Source organism: Trypanosoma theileri (assembly GCF_002087225.1).
Source record: "Trypanosoma theileri isolate Edinburgh chromosome Unknown TM35_Tth_2_V1, whole genome shotgun sequence".
Lineage (NCBI taxonomy): Eukaryota > Euglenozoa > Kinetoplastea > Trypanosomatida > Trypanosomatidae > Trypanosoma > Trypanosoma theileri.
In genome coordinates this window covers 648,373-649,884 of record NW_021639844.1, presented here as the reverse complement: position 1 = coordinate 649,884, position 1,512 = coordinate 648,373, and the positions used below count along the sequence as shown (strand labels likewise).

The following is a 1,512-nucleotide window of genomic DNA, read 5'->3' as shown; positions in this document are numbered from 1 at the left end:
AATAATAATAATAATAATAATAATAATAATAATAATAATAATAAAACAAAAGAAATCATATATATTACCAGATTACCCTTCCACCATAACAATTCAACACCAAATTTCTGTTTCGTATTTTCTTCTTTTTTTTTTCTTTCTTTCCAATCAGTACATGATAGTAGAGCACAGATGATGTCTAACCGATGGATCTGCATGATGCCTACCAATCCACCATAGCAGATGGTCAACCATCGGACTATCCCACTTTACTGAACGGTTTTCTTCACCTTGCACTGTTCTCATCTTGTTCTGAAGATATTCCAAGAGCATTTCTGATGCTACTAGTGCAGCCACACGAATGGATGTCTCCTCAATGCCACCTGGTGCTAAAAGTATTCCTTCGTCTACAAGGTTAGCTAAATATGTATTGTACTCAATCATTCCAAGTAAACGAAGTGCCTTTGGTATTTGATAGTCACAGCAAACTGTAAGTTTATCCCTATCATGGAAGGCTCCAAACTCAGGAATTGGAAAGTCATATTTTTGAGATTGTACAATGGAATCACACATGTGAGTAATCACATCATCAATTGCCAACGCCGTGAGTTGAGCAAGTTTTAACACAGGAACCTCTATAATAGTTTCACTATTATTTGTATTCCCCCTCTGCAAAATACAAATGTCTTTATATCGTGGATGTAAATGGATGAGTTGGGCCAGAAAACCACGTGATGGTGTATCAGGGTGATAGAGATACCCTTGACTGCGACACCAGATACCATAGAATGAATCCCCCTGTTGCTGCAACTCATGGGCGATATCAACAAGAATTCCTATACGCGTGTGAGTGGCAGGCATCCACATTGGTGTCTCTGCCTCATCTCCAGCGTGGCCGAGAAAACAAGAATAACGCAGCGTTTCTCTTCTCTTTTCTTTTTCTTCTTCTTCTTTTAAATCTCTCAACAAAAGCACCTCCGGCCGGTGCCAGTACACCCCTTCCTCTTCCACTGCTCGCCGTAGTAAATACACCATCGCTGCTGATCCCCGCAGCAGTCTTCCACCGCCAACACCAACGCCCTTTTCGGCATGCGCGTCTTCTTCTCCCACCGGCATTGTGACGTAAAATCCACAGAAATCAGCCACACGGGATCCCACCGGTGTCTGCGTCTCACCATACATATCATTAGCACCCCGCTCTCCCCAATGGCGAAAGTCTATCGCAATCAACATGCCCAAATAGTTCACCACTTCTTCCAGATTACCACGGAGATTCATCGGTACTGTAGAGAGCCAATGGGATGAAGTTATCTTTTCTTTATGGAACTCACTTAAATATGTGTTTAGTAAATTTTTAAAATAAAGCTGCTCAACACATTCAGTAACATTTTTTACTGAAACGTAAGGGGCCACACAGTTTAGAACGTCTTGTCTTATGGGGTCCCGCAAAAATGATTTTACTGTGCCCCCCTTCATTATAAACTACAAATCATTTGAAGAAGAAAAAAAAAAAAAAAAAAAAAAAAAAAAAAA

At 40.4% G+C, this 1,512-nt stretch overlaps 1 protein-coding gene across 1 annotated transcript; it reads right to left on the bottom strand.

Annotated features, from left to right (window-relative positions):
* Positions 1 to 147: 147 nt before the first annotated feature.
* On the bottom strand, positions 148 to 1,455 carry TM35_000023410 (uncharacterized protein; the record flags this gene model as incomplete). The annotated part of the gene is made up of 1 exon (XM_029021659.1): positions 148 to 1,455. One exon carries the CDS (start codon positions 1,453 to 1,455, stop codon positions 148 to 150), a length of 1,308 nt encoding a protein of 435 aa, XP_028887081.1.
* Between the last annotated feature and the right edge of the window lie 57 nt (positions 1,456 to 1,512).